Below are 16749 nucleotides of genomic sequence, written 5' to 3' on the forward strand. Positions count from 1 at the left end.
GATCCACAAATCGCGACCTTTCCGGTAGACTTATCAATGTTTTCAAGTGTCTCAATTTGCGTCTTTCGCGCACCTTCGCGAATTAGCGTTGTTATCCTTAATGAATTTGTTGTATCCATCTTCCTGGATGCCTTACAGAGAAGACAAGGAAAGGATGTGATAGCAGAGGAGACAAAAAACACCAAACACAAAGTAATTTGATTGACATTTGTTTCACTATAGCCTAGGATCAAATAATTTATGTATCATTTATGTGTGTGTTTCTCTCCATCTTTCTTTCCTCATTTTAAAGTTGACGCTATACTATGTACGTTCGTTTCGCATTTGTTCGTTTCGTTTTTGCGTAAATGTGTCCCATGCAAGATCATACCATTTAAATCACAATTCTTCGTTGACCGCTATAAAATATTTCGTTCTTGCTTCAATTATATAGGTGCATCTTTGGCGTTTTCTTCACCTCTATCTTTTGCTTATAACCTATGCACGTACAATCAGAATGGGTGCCTTATAATCTGCTTACCACCAGTGCTACAAAGTTACAACTAGTTTTAAAGCCCGTGCTTTGCTACGTAACTGATAACTTGACTTAGAAAAGCGTGTAACGCATATGACGTATGGTAGGATGGTTGTTTTTTTTCTGCTCTCCATTTTACTACTCCATCGCTATTCGAAACATGAGGCCAACAACGGTAAACTACTTGCTGTGAATGCTACACGTACTATTGCACAAAAGAAGCACAAACGCACAAATTGTTCAAGGCTAGCATTGGCTGTCTTTTTACACATATTCCACCGAAAAAATAAACGCTTTTAGTGTTCGATTTTCTTCTCGACTTCCAACGTTTGCCTGCAAAGGGGGAAGGCTAGAAAATACCACCATACTATCGTGTATCGTGTGTTTGTTTCTCGTTGCATATTTGTACGAAAGACTAGCGGTATATATTGACCATTTTTGCAGCTTTTCTTTCCCTGTCCACACACTATTGCTGGCTGCCAGAACTTCCTTGCGCATTGTTGAACTGATTGATAGCGACAATGTGTTTCTCCTCATGGTACGTGCGCAGAATGTGTCCCAGCACGGACGAAGTGTCGTTATCGCTAAGCCACATGGTCATCGTGGAAGAGTTGTCCAACATTGAGATCAGTGCTGTTAGGTGTGCAAAGAAGGTGGTAAAACAAAATTAATGCTATTAACGATTATCCAAGCCGGGGAATAAAGAAGGATCGACCCTCTGTGCTTACCGATAAACATCTTCGGGTTTCCTAGACTAATTTGTACTTGTGGTGAACCCATCAGAACACGCAGAATCGGTGATTCTGGCGGTAAGCCATCATTTAACCCCTGCACACTTTTAGCCCGATTTCCCAGCAACCATTCACACTGTTATGAGAGCCGCAGCAAGCGCAGGAAGGAAAGCGAAAAAGGGGATAAACGAAAGGATCGATTTACATCACCAAATCATCTACTTACTGCCGCCGCTTGATTGTTGTGCGTTGCTATCAAAGCTTCCCGGACGTTTTCCTCCTCGAAGCCCATTTCTGCAATGGAGGATACTAACTCCGGCATCGGGACGACCGTTTTCTCCGAGTACAGATGTACAATTTCCAGCAAGGCAGCAATGTTTTCACGCTTTATCTACAAAAGAAAATGCAAATGCTTTAAATTAACCACAAGGAACCACAGAAAAACACACACTAAAGGACGAAACGCAACTGTAAAAGGATCCGCATGTTCACCGTCATCGCAGTCTTCCTCGTCCATCGAGTGCCCGGCAGACGATGGTGTGGAAGCCGATCGACTATCACTACTCTCGACGTTTGATTTCTTCCGTCCACGGTGCAGTATTCCGGCGATTGGTGCTGCGGTGATACTGCAATCGTTCGGCGATTCGTTACCCGCAGCAATTGCATCCTGAATTTGATTCGTCACGGCGGAAGTGGATGCATTCGAAGCGGTCTTATCACAGTTAAAAAACCTCGACGTACTGTCGTTCTGTATTAGCCAGTCTAGTGCTGCCGGGAACACATTCCTGTAAATGCAGTTTGTAAAAAGGGAATGGTTTAGTTTCGATTTGCTAAGGATAGGGTCAACCGGATGCATACTTTGTAATTTGTAAGGCTTGATTAATTTTGTCCAACGAAAATCCCATTTCGAGCAGCGTTTCGACTGAGCTAATTTGATGCCGCTTTCGGTTGATGAGCCGTTGCTGAAACAGTGCAATCAGTTTGTCCGCACATGGTCCCGTCCCGTGCACGTAAGCGGACGCCCGCGATAGCGATATCATAATGCGCCGAAGATCCTGTTGCAGCTGTAGAAGGAATGCGAAACAATAAATAAGCGTATCTATGGTAACGAACGCAGTGAAAGGATAAATTCACTCACGTCTGATTGCAGCATGCCTAGATTAAAGTTAACTGATGCCTGATTTATGCGGGACAGTGGAATGTGACGCGTGGCGGCCAGTATCTCCGCCGGCGATGGTCCTTTAAGGCTTTCTTCGGCTGGCGTACTATCGATACGCTTGGCCACAAGTAGAAACTCCTCTGCAAACAAAAACATAATCTTTACATTATCATTTCTCTTTGCTCACTGACCATTCCCACAACGCGCTTACCTTCATCGTTTACGTCACGAAGCAAATCGTCATCGCGGAAGATGTGGCTGTTGTGCGACCTTATCATACGGTACCGATCCGCCAGCTCGTCCAAATCGGACGAAAAATGTGGCATCGTGAAGGCATTGCTGGCAAATTTCTCCAAGGCGTACATTTTAAGCTGCCGGCCCGTTAATGTGCGAAGCACCTCCACATCAACCATGCCACCTCGTGGACTTATAATTCGCAGCAAAACGGACTGTGTGGAGCAGTGTGCAGTCGGCCCATCATCTTGAGTTTCTCTTTTGGTTGATCTAAAAGTGAAATGGACGAACCAATACAAAAAACGTTTAAATGATTGGTAGATGAAGAGGCATCCGAAGCACTATTTCAATCGATTGAAAAAAAACGTAGCTGCTTTTGGACGGCGCTGCTCCCTCAGCATGAATATCCCAATTTATCGTTCTATCCCTAGCACATTACGACATTCGGGGCCTGATGAATATTTAAACATCTACACTGACCTATCGTTTACGTACGAGCAGCGAATCTATATGGGCTGCTGTCTTCTTGTGTCGAGCGGCCAACCGAACAAACAACACACTTACCTGGTGCTTTTATTATTTTTACGAGAACCGAACCACCATCTGAATATCTTATCCATTGGCACGATTATACACCTGTTTCTGCACTTACCTCGAGCGCCATGATCCGCTGGTAGACGGTAACGGTTGCTGCGATGTGTTCGATTGATGTTGCCCTTTCGCTGCACGTTGCCCATGGCGATGCTTGTGCTGACGTGATGCTGGCTGATGTACGGGCGATACATTCGTCCCGGGTGTCGTCGTACCGGACGATGGTTCCGGCCCCGTGCTGGAAGAGGCCGAACTGCAGCTAGACGTTCCGTCGCCTAGACCGCGTGGTTGCTTGTTGCGAGACTGCTGCCAGCGGGCACGTCGTTCGGCAAACTTTTCACGCATCCATGGTATCATTTTCCACCGTTTAAGCCAACGGCCAACGTTGCACGGTACAATCAATAATAGCAATCCATCCGTAGAGCTGGTGTCGCTGGTGGAAGATTTAGGTCAGGCGCCATCCTGCCGCAATTGCCTAATTACTCTGCACTATGATTTAGCACCGTTTCGTCTACACATGTCCGCTGGATGCTGTGGTGGCTGAACTGAGGTTCAGTGATGTGATAGTGATGTGATAGTGATGTAGATAGTGTTATTCACAGGAAACTTTTTCTAACTAGCAGGAAATGCTGCCTTTTTGCGGCTCGCAGCGTTTTCTATTGATCTAATGTGTGAGCCTTTTTTTTCTTCCGCACCGTTGACAACTTCCAGCATGCAGGCAGATAATTTTGGTTTATGTTTTGGTTCTTGCGCGATAGCCACAAAGATACACGCGCAAACAATCATGACAGTGGGACAGCCACGGTCATGCTGGTGGACATTACAGAGAATTTTTTTTATATTTGCAATTCGAAACAAATTATGTTAACAGCAAAAGAAATAAAGTATTTACCTGAAATCATATTTAACAACAATATAGACAGACCATCCTATATTAGGCGTCACAATTTGAATTCGTAAACATAAAATCATACATCGGGATTTTAGTCTTCATGCAAATGCCAGCAAACGAACAACAGACATGATGAAATGCCGACAGAATGAATGATTCCTTACGAAGTCCTAAATTATTCAGAAAACTACCCATACAGGAGTATCGACCGATTTCACTTAAGCAGCTGATAGGCGCATCGTTGCAAGTTTCATTCAAAACGAATTGTTGCCAACATTGGAACCTACCGAGGAGATTGAAGAGTTTGCTCATCGTTGTATTCTAATTGAGTCTCCCGCGCTGAAATGTGTTTCGGGATTGGTGTCCAACTCGCCTACAAACAATACAAACAATACATTGTGCAATTGTGGTTTTATGTTGTTTTATTCCTCCTTTCGGTGCACACTTCACATAGTCCTTTGTCTTGCTGCTCTTCTGCAGTTGGCATTTTTGATGCTAACAACTACGACGAGGAACGGATCGCAGCAGCACTTGCCGATCGATTTTCCTTTCTGCAATCCGGAAAACCTTCACGGCAACACACCAACGTTTCCCGCCCGTTTTCCTCCAACACAACACTCACACTGACACACCACCACAATAGCCACCGTCGCTGCTTACTTGGATTTCTTGTTCTTGATCTTCTTAAGGTAGAATTCAAGCTCCTTGCCTTCCAGGATGTAACCATCGGCACGGCCAACTTGTCCGGGGCGGGAAGCGATACACGCTGTAACAGAGAAAACACGCATGATAAATAAACATGAATTTCTTTGTAAAATTGTTTAAGAGAGCTACAAAATACATTCACATGTGCCATTCGATGCAGGTGCGTAAAAGTTCTGAATCAGTGTAACTATGACGATGGAGGATCATTTCCCACTGTTACCAGCACAGGCAGCTCAAAACGAGCACACCAACTGGCGAAATCTACACCGAAGTGAAGACGTGAGTCTCATCTTTGCTATCATCATGCAAGAACTTCCTTCACCACACACCGAATTACACACTGTACGGGGTTTGTCATGGTTTACATACCGAGCAGACGACCAGCGTTGAACTGTTCCTCCACCGCAGGATCGATCTTGGCGGTCTTCTGGCGCTTAATGAACTTCCGCATGTTGCTCTTGCTGCGCTTCTTGTTCAACACATCTTCTTCGCCGGCCTTCAGCTCGCGCTTCTTGCCCAACGGCAGCAGGTAATGGCTTTCGTACCACTGACGGAACGGTGCGGCATCGATGACGATGATCGCGTTCTTTACCAGCGTCTTGGTACGGATCAGCTCGTTGTTGGATGCGTTGTACACGACATCGACGATACGCGCCTTGCGAGCCATACCTTCCGAGCCCCAGGCAAAGTTGCCTGAATCCAGACGGAGCGCACGGAATTTCCTGTTTCCACCGCGGGTTCGCACGAAGTGGACACGGGTTGAGCCAATCTGGAAGAATAGTCAAAGCATCGTTAAATCGATTCAATGTGGCGCGCGCGATGTTAATGTGCATCTTACCTTGGTGTTGGCGGCCGGGCGTCCTAACTCATACTTCCTCTTCTTGCGGATGGCGGCCTTCTTGCCACCGGTGGCTCGCCTCTTATGATAGCTATCGCGGCTAATACCTGCAAACAACAGGAATCGAACGCGGGCAAAAACGTTAATTCACAATTCCAACCGGCAGCACGATGCACCCATCCGCACTGGTGCTCCAGACGGATGCGGCGATGTCAGCCATAACACAAATACATCGGAAAACGTGGACTTTTGAAACGGAGAAAAACACTGCACAAACCGTCTCGTTCTTCAATTTTTCACTCACTTCATGTGGTAAGCTCTGCTCGGAGCCGTTACACAGTTAGTCACACACTTTTCCGATGCATTTTCGTTTATTTTTGAGCACTAATTCCATGCACACGGGCAGGCGGCGACTTACCCATCTTGATGTGTTGATCGGGAAAGAAAGAGCCAAACCGGAAGAGCTATAGTGGCAAGCTTGGCATTTGACGTTTCGAATAACATCGCACAATGTTGCCAACGTGACGCGATTCCACAACTGTCAGTACCGCAGCACGGCTGGTATAATGTAAATAATTAAATTTGTTTCTACCGTTAAAAATCGTTTGTTTAATCGTTTTCGCATAAGATAATTGTGAAAAAAACTTATATTCACTATAAAATTGAAATACTAGTTCATAAAAAGAGAGTCAAAATAATACAAGTGAAGAAGCGACCATGTATTTAATCGATTTAAATCAATTTAAACAGATATCAACCACGCTACGGAACAAGAACAAAGATTGGAAACTCGGAACATGGAACTACAGATCCCTCGCATCGCCTGGAAGTATCCGGCCACATTCTTTCGGACGACGATCTCGAGGTGGTAGAGAAATTCTGCTACTTTGCCACAATCGTAATTTCTGACAACAATATGAAGAAGAACAGGAATATTGCCGTGTTTGGCCATATGATTAGCATTTCGGATAATACAGAAGGAAATATCTACACGTGGAATGTATATTCCATACAATAACGTTTATTATTGTTTATTGTGTAACTGTGTGCCTATTTGTATGTCTAGTTCTCAGCTTGGTTTCATTCAATTAATTGGCCTGCGCTGAGTGAACATATTTTACCACGCACGAATCAATTTATTTCTGACTACGGTTTGTCAATTTGTTTATCGTATTTGGATGCAGAGTTTTACTTGGAAGTGTTTTTTTTTTAATCTGTCTCTTTATATATGTTTTGTTCACTCTCGTTTGCCATTTTTATCTTTCTCTATCGTTTCATGAGTACAGAGAGACGGTTCTGTTTGAATGTTTGAACCGTGTTGTGCAACTGTTCCTTATATAGTGATGGAGGGATAGAAAAAGAAACAGTGCGAAAGCGAAACAGAATTCCATTCGCTTCCCTTTAATAAGACTTTCGGTAAATGTCTCTGTCGTCGTTATTTAACGCTACATCACATTCAGCTTTAGTTTTCCGCCCGTCCTATACCTTTTTTTTCGAGGATAATGATAACGTCTAACTTTTATAAAGTTTCAAATCCGATAAAATGATTTACGACTGATTGTTGTAAAACTGACTATTTAACAAGTATGTATAACAAAAGTAAGTTAAGCATAAAGAACAAAGTAGAAAGAGGTTACGCCGTGTAACAGATCGGCCATATTCCTAACAATGCATACTGTATAAGCAAAAAAAACATAATGTTAAAGGTTGCAAAGAAACCATTACAGGCTACAATTAAAAGTAGTACGATTACAACAGATTAGTACAGAAAGATCGTATAGGTAATCTGTACAACACATGTTAAAGCAATGTTATCCAGCTTGCGTTAGCCTTCTACACAATTTGCGTCCCTGTTGACGATGTTTCATTGTGTAACGCTTTACGTAAAGTGGTTGCGTATAGCCAACGAAGAGGTTACTTTCCTCTAACATGGAAGCCATCGTGGGAACTTACACAGAAAGATAGCCAGATCATATATAGAGCAAATGTTCGACAAGTTAGGAAGCAACAATATCGCTACCCTATCGTTCCCTTGTAGTATAATGCTAACAGCAATGAATGTACAGATGCGTAATAGCTGTACTGATGTTTAAAAATAATAAAACAAAACTATCTGCTTTTGTTGTGTGCTAGGACATGCTTTCTTGCTTCGATTGTGTCTTTTGTAATTTCTGGTCCAGAATTTCCTTCACTTAGGCAACTCGCAAACTACAAGTCTATAACGAATCCATATTGTACCTTCTCCTTTGGCGATGATTTTATATATGTTTTACGTTCCATTCCTGTTCCAACCCCATTCTGTTCTCCCACCATTCGGATTTCCTGTATTCCGGTTTCTATCATAATCTCTTTTGAATAGTGTTCACGCAACAATAGTGTTCTCTGGTTTGTTTTCTATAAGAGTTTGTCAATTTATAAAAATAGAAGTCTATTTTGTCTGTTACTGATGATTTGATTTGCATATTTCCATAGTCAAAAATTCGAAAGGTACACACACCACCGTCATTCGACCATCGGCATTTGAAGTGTAATTTGTTCTGTTCTATTCTATTCCTTACCCTTCTACATATATAGTACGTCTTACCAACGCTACACGGTTTATCTGTGTTTCTGTTTAAGTTTCAGTATTTAGTTTGCTGCTGCCATGCTTTTGGCAACGTGCTGCTGAAGAACAGGGTTTTGTTTTTGGGATCAAAAAGCGCTACACATTTACGCACGTACGAAAGTGTGGTCGAATATCATAACGTGGATTGCACCTTTTCCATTTACACAGAGCGTATGGAAAACTTTTCCGAAAAAAAACTAACCAATTTAATGTAAAACGAAAAACGAATATTTCCATTCGTTCTTGGTGCTATGATTCACAATCAAAGCGGAAGCACACTTACACTAAACAACCGTGTATCGGTACACCTTTAGCATGGTCAGTTAGTGTGCCCTTTATCCTTCACAGATACTTTATAGCGTCACGCTTCTAGTTCCAACGATACACAACGGTACAGAAATGCAACAATATATCTAAAAACCGAAGCAAAAACGTACTTCCCAACGCCTATCTATTATTTTCGATTTGAGTGTTATTAGTAGTAATAGGTTCCGATTAGTGTTACTGCATGTTGCATCCATTAGGCGCATTTTAATAGTTATTACGACTGTGCTACCGGAATTGAATGTGTACGTACGTTTTTTTCTTTTTCGCTTTCTCTCTCTCTACAAAACCATCGCCTTGCCTAACGCCATGATATATATATAGTCAGATAACAGAATAAACACATCACATTGTACCTTGCAGTAGCATATACATATACATAATCATATACAGCACACTTCTAGAAACTATACACTGCGCAAAAAGTGCGTGGGAAACGCTTGAAACTGTGCAACTGGGCAACGCACCTTCGCATCGCAAAAAAAAACACACACTGCGAACGTGTCTTTAAGATTCACGTCAACAAAGAACGTCGTAATGGTTCCGGCTACAGGCTGCTTCACTTTTGTCGCAGTTTTAATGCAAACACGCACACACAGAGGGATAGAGGGAGATTAGAATAGATTTATGGAAAACTTGTCCATGATGTATAAAGGGGAAAGGAAGGATCAGGGGTGGTGGTGGTTTTCACAGCATTTGCCTTAAAGGTTTAAAAATCCATTTGTCATGATTTTCTCGGTGGTGTTGGCGGTGGTACACGAATGTTCTCATATACTGAAAGCACGAAAATATTGTTAGCAAACGTCTAATTATGCGAGACGACCGGAAACCGATTTTGTTACATACCTGATAATGAGTTATTTAAATCGTTCACAGTTCTTGGCAATGGTAACTGTGAGTCAGACGTAGATCTGGAAGAAAATGAAAACACATTAGTCAATAGATATTTCACGGCGATGTGCTCAGCTTAAGAAGTAATTCTAGAAAAACATTCATTAATGCACAGAAAAGCTAAAAGCCAGGATGCACAACAAAATGAATACAGCATATAAGACTTAAAGTAGCTTAAAGTAAAGCTTAATAAATATAAAGAAATGAGATAATCTACACACATCTTAATCGTGCATAAACAATATACGCTTATTGCTGAACGAAAGAATCTAATTAATTATACTTTGAATATTGCAATAAAATGAAAAAAAACGTAGCACTTAATAAAACCACAATAACATGAAACGGATTTGTAACGCAATGGTACCTAATAGTGTGGTTGTGCTGCATACGATTGTTCTGCAAGTCTTGTCTTGTGTTTAAGCTTAGTGTTGACAGCGATGGGGGTAGTTGGGTACGCTGCAGATCATTCGAGTCGCATGCATATCTGCTCGTACACGGTAGATCAGAGTGTGAGATACAATGCATAGAATACAGTTAAAATGTTGCTCATAAACTTCATTCGTTTGTATAAAACAGTCAACGAGTCTAGCTAACGGAACAGATCGGATCGAATGTACGGATAACAGGTAGAATATATGGAAGAACATATTTTTTTCAAAGTGAAAACCAACAGTAAAGATGGAACAAGCACGAAACGGTATACCAGAGAGAAAGAGAGAGATACCTAATGTGTAAAGATACGAAATACTATCTTAACGTGTCATAAGCTCATTTTCTTTTCATTTTGCTGTGTCGCTTTGTTCAATGTATCTTTCTTTCGTGGCATATGCTGCGAATAAATATTAAGCCTATCTTATGCTTCAAATATGAGATCTTCTGCCCATTAATATGCAATCTGCCAGTTTAATCGGATATGTAATCCCCGTTCATCATTATTCGTTATTTGATATTTCGAAAGTACGCTTTCTTTCGGATGCAACTGCTTAAGCTGCACGAGATTAGACCCTAAGTTTAACGATGAAAATCATGTACATCATCATGAAAAAAAAAAACAAATACGCTACCAAAATCATAAGCTATGAAACATAGTTTATCTTAAAAAAAACAGGCGTACTGAAAACTCCTCACAAACGTGAAACGCTTAGGGCAACATCACAACAGGATGACATTTATTGCACATGTACCACTATTGCACAATCCGGCACATTCATTACTCGCTCGTGAACCTTTATTCGCCATTTTGCCTTAAAGTTCATCGCGGGGGTTGTGTTAAACGCAGCGCGCGTACCGTGTCTCTATCTTTCCCACATAGGGAAAGTTTTTCTCAAGCTCATGTTACACACCTTACATCTGACTAACTGTTTGGCGGACCCAATTGGCCAATCCGCAAAACAACACTAATTGTACAGCGAAAGAAAAGCGTTAAATTATTATAAGTAGAAGTAATATCACAACGATGTACAAAGCCAATACCGCACGCAAACACACAATGACGTTGCGCAGCGAAACATTGTACGATGTTTACAAATAATGCCGCGTTCAGAGATGTGATCCGTACCCTGCCGGGTTTTTTTTTGTTACTCGTACCGTCCCCTATTTCTGCCCCTCTACACTGTCACCTACTATTGAACTATTCTTTAACGTTTATGAGAATGCATCAACAAATTCAGCACGGTAGAAGATATCATAAAACCGTTAGGGCGATCGTGCTACAGGCCGTCGTGCAGACCGTTTCGGGAAACAAAAACGGAAACGTGTGTATAGTTTAAGTGAACAACCGATCTTGCAACTGTTGCCAATGGCAAACGCTAGTAGTAGTAGTAGTAGTAGTACTGGTAGTATACACACGATACCGAACGTGATACGGGAAATGGTGTAACCTACATTAGTTTGGAAGGCGCTTAAAAGTTACTTAAACGTAGATTTCGTCGACGTACTTTATGTTGGTATACTCGCGACCCACTTGCAGGCTCTGCTTCTCAGCCTGTTTCCGTTGCAGCAGCGTCTGTATGTAGTGCTGGACCGCAAAGTAGACGAACTTATATTGAGCTTCCGTCTGCACCATACCGGACCGTTGCGAACGCACCATCTGGATTGTGCGCTGAATGTCAATTTCACACTCGTGTCCTAAAACAGGGAATGGTGTTAGAACAATCGTTAAGAGCACAACGGTGCTTAGGGCACCGACCATCAATATTTACCTTGACGCAGAATTTGATCCAAAATCATATCGATCACGATAAACGTTCCAGTTCGCCCGATGCCAGCCGAGCAATGTACACAAATTGGGCCCTACAAAACGAGTACAAGGAAAGAAGGTTAGTTTTCATTCGACACAAACAAACCCGATCGAACAATGCACGATATCGTACAGGTGTTACTCCTTCCAGCTGCAGCTGCGCCTGGCGCGTGTTCACATCCTGCAGGAAGTTCAAAACACAACCCGGATCACCCGGTACGCCATGGTCGGGCCAAACCTGGAAGTGGTACTGGTAGATTTTGCGATCCTCCTGTCCACGCCACGACAGCAGAAACTCGCGAAGCGTATAGTCGGCGGTACTCGTCTCGCTCAGGCACCGCACCCGTGCGTGTCCCCATTCTTTGCTTTGTTGCGGATCGGGCCAGTACTTTTCGCACTTCTTCTTGCCCCGTTCCATCTCTTTGGTTGTCATGACGATGACGCGCGTATTCTCCTGCCAGATCATGTTCCAGAAGTCCTGTATCGTGTTGGTGAGGCATCCTTGCGTCGCGATGTACGTCTTGAACATGTCCTTCTCGTCCCGCTTGTGGGGTGATTGTTGCTGCAACTGCATCCGGGATGTGATCGATTCGTTGCGTTTGTGTTTCATCTACGGTTGTGTGAAGCAAAATGAGAAGCAACATTAGTAATGTCACGACACCGGGACACTCGATTACCAATACCTCGCTGTTGGCCTTTAGGGAGCACTGGGAGCAGGGTTTGTTGAGCAGCTGACAGCTGGAACAATTTTTCGTCGGTTGTCCCGACCCAGCACTGTAGGCCGTAGAGATGTTGCTACCATTCGTACCGTTGTTGTTGGTTGCATTTGGCTGAGAGCTCCCGGTGCAACCGTTCGGCTGCGCCAGATTCTCCGACGACGAGCTCATATCATACTGTTCCGCCTCGGTTGGTTGACGGATGTAGTTGGCATTAATATAGTCCGCACCCGGTACCGAACTGTCCACGTCTTTCAGTTTCACGCGAGTATGATCAACTGTTGTTGCGAAAGGGAAGACATAAACAAATAATTTTACTACCTTGCTGCATGTGTTGGCTTGAAGAAAGAAGTACTCTTCCTCGCTTCAAAAGCTGATGTGTCTTCATGGAAGTTAAAAGCTTCCTCTTTAGTGCTTTGGGGTAGAATCACCTCCACCTACGATACTATTCACCGAACAACACAAGGATGAATAATACACCAATGCAAGAATGGCGATGGAGGCAAACAAAATGCACCATGCATCATTAATCGACCGGGACTCGACTCGATTCGTGTACGCCGGAAATTGTCAGCGTAGCTGCAAGATATATGCGCAATGTCGCTAAAGAAACAGGTTTATCTATCAGCTCAAGGTACGACGATTCTACGCGAGCTGTATGCGCACCCAGAACGTGTGTCTGCTAATCATTATTCGTACGTCCGCGGTAGTGCCAATCAGTCGTAAAGGCAAATAGAAAGATTACACGCGTCATGTTTTTTTTTTGCTGCTAGATGAAAAAAATATGAGAAACTATTTTTTTTTTCAAATCATGTACAAACATTAAGTGCATTTGCTTATCACGCCTAATACCGATAACATCACGATCGTTTAAAGTGTAATCGATCGTTTGCCTCCCATTACTCGGTCTCGTGCAAAAGACTTGTTAAAAAGCTAGGAAGTTTGATGTAAATAGTGCATTGATTGGTCTCTCTACTGACGCACAGCTGTTTTTTAATAATTGCTACATGTTTGGAAGCTTTCAGCAGCATCTAAATTGCAACCAATCAAATAGTGTTGCACTCTTATGTTACGAACAGAGCATGTAGTTCCATCCAAACTCTCAAATATTTTAGTCAGATATCTTGTTCGAAAAAAAACCATCCAATCTGTCTGTTGAAATCGTCTAATTTACACAACAATTTCGCTTTTGTGTATAATTTTAAATGCTGCATTTGCATCTCGGCTGCTCTCGGCCGGTACCGAACGGATCATATCTACATATTCTTTAACCATTCTCATTCCATTGTGATGATGATGAAGCTTGATTGGCAATCTAATTATCGCACCTGAAGGCGAAGGGAAGAAACAACGTTTCGCCGTGGCAGCTTAACAGTTCCGGGCCCGGCCAATTGACCGACATTTACGTAACGTTGTCACCCGCGTGGCCCTTTTGCGTTAATGTGTGTGAGTGTATGTGCCTATTTTGTTGTTCTGCCGTCATTTGCCTGTCATTTGCACAAATGTGCGACACACGACACTCCGTTAAGGGGTAGTGTGATGCTACGACCAAATCGTCCACTTTTACCACTCGTCCCTTCCCGACCCTTTTCGTTTCGCAAGCGGAAAAGCATCTGTCCCATTCATGTATGCCACGGTTGATGGTACGACATATTTCCAGGGGGCAACAAAAGGGCTTTCAAACCAATTTACCTAATCATCAGCCTCTTGATGCACAATAATCGATCGTGCATGCAATCGGGACGTGCTGTGGTCGTCGTGGAAACAAAACCAAGAGCAAAAAGCGCTACCTTATTTTATCTGTTTGGATGTGCCAACCCATAACCTTGACCATACCCGTGACCTTCCTTGAGGTTAATGCGACAATCGATTCTACCCGGTGGAGAAATGAAAAATAAAGCTACAATATCACGATGCCGACGATGGATCTAGAGGCAAAGGGGGAGAGTGAAATATTGAAATGCGAGAGCTGTCGGTGACATGATTGCATATTTCATAGCTCACACATTCCATTATTCGCCTGGCAAAATGTTGCTGTTTGTTACATTAAGCACAACAACAACAGAATAAAAAAACTCATCCATAAGCTATAAAACCAATGATTATCGATTGCTTCCTGGATTCACGAAACAAGCTCACATTATGTTTGCGTACACACGTCGGTAAGTTTGTTCACACGATACATACCGTACGAAAGAAAAAAAAACGGTTCCAACTCTCACAAGTTCCTTTAATTCGTGACGGTGTTGATTCAATTGCGATCATTAGCATTCTCGCACACTAAGTATGGGACCCAACACGGTGCTGTGTGACCGGGATGGATGATGGTGGAATAGAGGTGGTGTTCCGCGGTACCGTTTCCCGATGCAAAAATGTGATGCTATTTGCCCGATTGTGGCAGGCGATAGATTGAAATATTGGCATTTTATCTGTATGTAAATAACATAAAGAAAACCGCATCCGCGCGCGTTCGATCCTTCTCCACTAGCCGTACGGTCGTCGTATATGGGCATGTTCGCTTGTACAGCTTTACTATGTGTACGTGTGTGTGTGTGTGTGTGTGTGACGAGGGCGGCCAGCGTATCTGGCGTCAACTTTTCAAAGATGCCTTTTTTTAAAGTGATCTCCCGCGTGCCTAGCACGCATGGCCAAACGTCACGAGGCAGCAGAGACGGATTCTGCGGAGGTTGCTGCGTGGGTTTCATTCTGAGTGTGTGTGTTTTACCACATCAAGAACTGAGGGGCAAGAAAGTGTGCTCTGGAAACTTGTTTGATTTTAATTACCGCTGCCACACAGCTGAAATGCGCAAAACACCACATTGACCGTGAGAAGTGTACTCGCTGCTGCTGATGCTTATGATATATTGACGATAAAAGGGATCCTAATAATCCTTCCTACTCTTTTTTTTGGCGATGTTATGCTCAACATCTGCTTCCTTCGAAACTGAGGTGTTGTTCGATTTGCTATTCAAACCAACCGTACAATAGAGTAATTCTCCAATTATGTGACACCGCATCATTGCGCGCGTAACTATACTTACATGGTAAAATGTTCTTATATCTATTCTTGGCGCGGTTCTCGTTCCGTTGGCCTTCGCGGCGCGAAAACGTGTGCCGGCACTCCTGCTGCTGCAGAGATTCAAACTCCTCCCAGAACCCGCCCTTGCCGTACGATTGGCCACCGTTTTCGCGCTGCAACTGCTCGACCCGATCGTTGATGCCGGCCGCCGTGATGCGCGTCGCGTTGAACGGTTGCCGCAGATGGACGACGGTACCGCACGTTTCCACCATCGGGTTGCGCTTGTAGTGTTCGATCAGGTCGCACAAGGTTGCAAACTTTTGCCCACCGCCAACGTCGTACATTTTTTCCTGCAAAAAAAAAACGGTAAAACGGTAGAAGAATATCACATAAATGCGGGAGCGACTTAATATGGCGGGCTGGATAGAGGGAAGAGAGCGAAGGAATGGTTGATATGCGGAATGGCGATGGGATAGTGTACCAAGTTGGAGCTGGAAAAAAAATTATTCAATGAAATTCCAGTATCGTCTTAACGAAACGATCATATCACAAGCGAGCGGTGGGACGAAGTGAATACAAGAGGGTCATCTCCACCAGTGGTAACCATTCGCCTTATTTGTCATTCTCCAATACGTTACATCCGACAACTGGCGTCATCAACCGTGCGAAGCCTTTACCGACTGTGCCATAAGCGGAAGAGTTTCTGTCTAATGTCTACCCAACAAACGATTCGTATAATGCGAGGTTCCGGTCAAATGGGAAAGTACGCCTCCAGCCCTGACGGTGTCTTCCACTAGCAAGTGCAGCTACACGGACACTTGCCGATAAACGATTTAATTATGACTAATTCGAAGGTTGTCGTCGATCGGCTACCAAAGGGTTGATATACCCGTGATGGGTCTTTGCGCAAACGATTGTCACGTTCGCCGTATGTTGCTGGCCGTCGTATAATTTTACGATCACTTTCTGTGCCAAATCAGGTGTCTCTTTCTCTCTCTCTGTTCAATATTGATCTTTTAGAATATTGCACACACTATTGACTTCAAGAAAAATCCCCTGTTTTCTTGAGTATCTGTATGAGTTATTCTGATTAATGATTCTTTTGAGAAGAGTCATACGAATCTTGAGTCACCCGATGAGAAATTCAAAAATACTGTGAAGTTCATGAACTTCTAAAGATTCTCCCTGTGAAATCTTCTTGAATTATGAATCTCTAGAAATACTGTCAAATTCATGAACTTCTAAAGAATCTCCCTTTGAAATCTTCTTGAATTATGAATCTCTAGAG

General features: G+C 43.2%; 3 protein-coding genes across 6 annotated transcripts in view; all 3 read right to left on the reverse strand.

Moving 5' to 3' along the window:
- The window catches only part of LOC125764971 (tyrosine-protein phosphatase corkscrew-like), a 168233-nt gene that overhangs the window by 143105 nt on the left and 8379 nt on the right, over window positions 1–16749 (reverse strand). The window contains exons 3-10 of one of the 3 annotated variants that reach the window (XR_007418500.1): window positions 15484–15811; window positions 12410–12720; window positions 11860–12336; window positions 11689–11779; window positions 11425–11614; window positions 9852–9971; window positions 9440–9504; window positions 9267–9367 (exon numbers count right to left, since the gene is read on the reverse strand). Coding sequence is in view for 2 of the 3 variants with exons in the window: in XM_049429755.1 (XP_049285712.1) it covers window positions 9318–9367; window positions 9440–9504; window positions 9852–9971; window positions 11425–11614; window positions 11689–11779; window positions 11860–12336; window positions 12410–12720; window positions 15484–15811 (1632 nt within the window). In the remaining variant the exon portion in view is untranslated. Of the gene's footprint in view, window positions 1–6665; window positions 9368–9439; window positions 9505–9851; window positions 9972–11424; window positions 11615–11688; window positions 11780–11859; window positions 12337–12409; window positions 12721–15483; window positions 15812–16749 lie in introns of those variants that run through there. The other 2 variants (XM_049429755.1, XM_049429756.1) reach the window with 2 other exon arrangements.
- Window positions 197–3775, reverse strand: LOC125765024 (ubiquitin-associated domain-containing protein 1). Of its 2 annotated transcripts, none has more exons than XM_049429866.1 (8): window positions 3291–3775; window positions 2616–2908; window positions 2384–2544; window positions 2104–2309; window positions 1715–2030; window positions 1472–1636; window positions 1243–1381; window positions 197–1147 (listed from the first exon to the last, which is right to left on the reverse strand). In XM_049429866.1, exons 1-8 carry the CDS (start codon window positions 3584–3586, stop codon window positions 981–983), a joined length of 1743 nt encoding a protein of 580 aa, XP_049285823.1. In that variant the 5' UTR covers window positions 3587–3775; the 3' UTR covers window positions 197–980. The 2 variants fall into 2 exon arrangements, with proteins under 2 accessions (XP_049285823.1, XP_049285824.1); XM_049429867.1 differs by having other exon boundaries at window positions 3203–3307.
- LOC125765154 (40S ribosomal protein S8) lies at window positions 4526–6192 on the reverse strand. Its single transcript, XM_049430058.1, has 4 exons — window positions 6083–6192; window positions 5665–5771; window positions 5196–5595; window positions 4526–4887 (listed from the first exon to the last, which is right to left on the reverse strand). Exons 1-4 carry the CDS (start codon window positions 6084–6086, stop codon window positions 4778–4780), a joined length of 621 nt encoding a protein of 206 aa, XP_049286015.1. The 5' UTR covers window positions 6087–6192; the 3' UTR covers window positions 4526–4777.

The sequence above is a fragment of the Anopheles funestus genome, chromosome 2RL (assembly GCF_943734845.2).
Source record: "Anopheles funestus chromosome 2RL, idAnoFuneDA-416_04, whole genome shotgun sequence".
NCBI classification, from domain to species: domain Eukaryota; kingdom Metazoa; phylum Arthropoda; class Insecta; order Diptera; family Culicidae; genus Anopheles; species Anopheles funestus.

Excerpts from the sequence above, each read along its gene's own strand:
- LOC125765024 (XM_049429866.1), bottom strand. The coding sequence starts at position 3,586 with ATGATACCATGGATGCGTGAAAAGTTTGCCGAACGACGTGCCCGCTGG. Across the intron at positions 2,909-3,290 it reads AGCGGATCATGGCGCTCGAG|ATCAACCAAAAGAGAAACTC; the intron begins GTAAGTGCAGAA and ends TTTCACTTTTAG. Across the intron at positions 1,382-1,471 it reads ACAACAATCAAGCGGCGGCA|TGTGAATGGTTGCTGGGAAA; the intron begins GTAAGTAGATGA and ends CTCTCATAACAG.
- LOC125765154 (XM_049430058.1), bottom strand. Across the intron at positions 5,596-5,664 it reads GCCCGGCCGCCAACACCAAG|ATTGGCTCAACCCGTGTCCA; the intron begins GTAAGATGCACA and ends CTATTCTTCCAG. Across the intron at positions 4,888-5,195 it reads CAACGCTGGTCGTCTGCTCG|CGTGTATCGCTTCCCGCCCC; the intron begins GTATGTAAACCA and ends TCTCTGTTACAG.